Raw genomic sequence first — 3,119 nt, forward strand, 5'->3', positions numbered from 1 at the left:
CCCCCAACCCTTCCACCCATGGCCTTCCCCCTCCCCACCCCACAGCACCGCCTTGGAGAGGGCATGACCTCTGACCCCATGACCCTTCATCCAATGACCCTTGACCCCGTGACCCCAACCATGACCCCTGACCCCTCATACCGGGGTGTCCCCGTCACTGGGCGTGTCCTCCAGGCCCGAGCGTCGCCGGGAGAGCTGCTCCCGCAGGGACAGGGACTGGGGGGGGAGACATGGAGGGATGTCACCCCCACCATGGGGATGGACACCCCCCATGGGGACACCTCGTCATGGGGACACCCCCCATGGGGACATCATCCATGGGAACACCCATCCATGGGGACATCACTCATGGGGACATCATCCATGGGGACACCCATCCATGGGGACATCATCCATGGGGACACCAATCCATGGGGACATCACTCATGGGGACATCACTCATGGGGACATCATCCATGGGGACACCCATCCATGGGGACATCATCCATGGGGACACCAATCCATGGGGACATCATCCATGGGGACATCACTCATGGGGACATCACTCCATGGGGACATCATCCATGGGGAAACCATCCATGGGGACATCATCCATGGGGACACCAATCCATGGGGACACCAATCCATGGGGACACCCATCCATGGGACATCCATCCATGGGGACACCAATCCATGGGGACACCCATCCATGGGACATCCATCCATGGGGACACCACTCTATGGGGACATCATCCATGGGGAAACCATCCATGGGGACACCCATCCATGGGGACATCACTCATGGGGACAACCACCCATGGGGACACCAAACCATGGGGACATCAGGTCAAGGGGACATCCATCCATGGGGACGTCACTCATGGGGACAACCACTCATGGGGACACCATCCATGGGGACACCTCGTCATGGGGACACCATCCATGGGGACATCACTCATGGGGACATCAGGTCATGGGGACACCACGTCATGGGGACACCACTCCATGGCGACAACCACCCATGGGGACATCACATCATGGGGACATCACATCAAGGGGACATCATGTCAAGGGGACAACCACCCATGGGGACATCACTCATGGGGACATCACTCATGGGGACAACCACCCATGGGGGACACCAAGTCATGGGGACACCCCCTCTCTGGCGTCACCCGCCCCACGGTGTCACCCACCTCCTGGTTGGAGACCTCCAGCTCTTCCTCGAGGACGGCCACCCTCTCCAGAGCCACCCGCAGCCGCTCCCGAACCTGTTGGGGACAACGAGGGGTGACCCAGCCCCCCCAACCCCAGCACCCTTGAGTGCCCCCCCGACCCTCCCAGGGTCCCCCAAACCCACCAGAATTGGTCAAGGACCCCTTTGGGGTCCACCAGGTTCTCTAGAACCCTTCCTTGGACCTTCTGGACCTCCCTCCTGGACCATCCCCAGGTCCCCTTGAGTCCCACCAGGGCCCCCTTGGGTCACCCCAACAATTCCTGGTGTCCCCCAAGTCCCATGGGACCACCCAGATGTCCTGGGTCACCCCAAAACCTCCCTGAGACACCCTTGGGCACCACCAGGTCTCCTCACGGCACCACCAGGTCCCACCCCGGAAACCTCCTGAGACCTCCTGGGGTGCCACCATGTCCCTTCTGGGACCATCAGGTCCCCCAGGTGCCCCCTGCGACCTCTAAGACCCTCTTGGGTACCACCAGGTCCCTCATGGGACCACCACGTCCCACAAGGTCACCCCAGAGTCCCCTGAAACACCTTTGGGTACCACCAAGTCCCACCATGTCACCCTAGGAACCCCCTGAGATCCCTCCAAGAGCACCCACGACCCCCCACCACCAGCACCCACCTTCTCATCGAGGGCTTTGTGGTGCTCAAAGAGGGACTTGAGGGCTTTGAGGACCTCGACCTCGGAGGAGACCCCGGCAGGGGACTGAGCCTGGCGCTTGACCACCGTCATCCTCAGGGACCGCTCGTGACGGGACACCAGGCACTCCAGGTGCTCCAGGAGAAGCTGGGGACAATGGGGACAGGGAGGACATGGGGACACAAGACTCTTGAGATGTTCCAGCATGAGGACATCTTGAAGTTCTCCATCAGAAGCTGGGACAGAGGGACATGGGGGACATGGAGGACATGGAGGACATGGAGGACATCAGGCTCTTGAGGTTCTCCAGCAGAAGCTGGGACATGGGAACATGGGGACATGGGGACACCAGGCTCTTGAGATATTCCAGCGTGGGGACATGGGGGACATTAGGGTCTTGAGGTTCTTCATCAGAAGATGGGATACAGGGACATAGGTACATGAGGACATGAGGACACCAGGCTCTTGAGATGTTCCATGGTGGGGACATGGGGGACATCAGGCTCTTGAGGTTCTCCAGGAGAAGATGGGACAGAGGGACATGGGGGCCATGGAGGACATAGAGGACATGAGGCTCTTGAGGTTCTCCAGCAGAAACTAGGACACAGGGATGTGGGGACATGAGGACACCAGGCTCTTGAGATGTTCCATGGTGGGGACATGGGGGACATCAGGCTCTTGAGGTTCTCCAGCAGAAGCTGAGACACAAGGACATGGGAACACCAAGGCTCTTGAGATGTTCCAGAGTGGGGACATGGGGGACATCAGGCTCTTGAGGTTCTCCAGGAGAAGATGGGACACAGGGACGTGGGGACATGGAGACATGGGGACATGAGGACATGGGGACACCAAGGCTCTTGAGATGTTCCAGCGTGGGGGTCCATGGGGTGAGGGGGTGACGGGGGGTGACATGGGACAGCCAGGGCATCAGGACATCACCCTGCCTGCACCCTGGAGTGGGCAGCACCCAAAACATCACCCTGCCTGCACCCTGCCTGCGGGTCAAGGGGGGGAATCAGCAGGGACGTGGGGACATGGAGACATGGGGACATGAGGACATGGGGACACCAAGGCTCTTGAGATGTTCCAGCGTGGGGGTCCATGGGGTGAGGGGGTGACGGGGGGCGGTGGTGGCCTCACCCGGGTGTTGTTGCGCTCGGCCTTGAGCTCGGCGATCTCCTCCTCCCGCTCCAGCAGCTGCTCCCGGCAGACGTTGAGCTCCTTGGTCAGCGCCGCGAACTCCTGGGGACACGGGGGGGG

At 60.8% G+C, this 3,119-nt stretch overlaps 1 protein-coding gene across 1 annotated transcript in view; it reads right to left on the reverse strand.

Annotated features, from left to right (window-relative positions):
• LOC106899501 (liprin-alpha-3-like) overlaps nt 1–3,119 on the reverse strand; it is a gene marked incomplete at its 5' end in the record, with an annotated part of 15,993 nt that overhangs the window by 2,806 nt on the left and 10,068 nt on the right. The window contains 4 exons of the mRNA XM_014961368.1: nt 142–216; nt 1,176–1,250; nt 1,842–2,006; nt 3,000–3,101. Of these exons, the coding sequence (XP_014816854.1) occupies nt 142–216; nt 1,176–1,250; nt 1,842–2,006; nt 3,000–3,101 (417 nt within the window). The remainder of the gene's footprint in view (nt 1–141; nt 217–1,175; nt 1,251–1,841; nt 2,007–2,999; nt 3,102–3,119) is intronic.

This window comes from Calidris pugnax, unplaced genomic scaffold (assembly GCF_001431845.1).
Source record: "Calidris pugnax isolate Ruff unplaced genomic scaffold, ASM143184v1 scaffold702, whole genome shotgun sequence".
Taxonomy (NCBI): domain Eukaryota; kingdom Metazoa; phylum Chordata; class Aves; order Charadriiformes; family Scolopacidae; genus Calidris; species Calidris pugnax.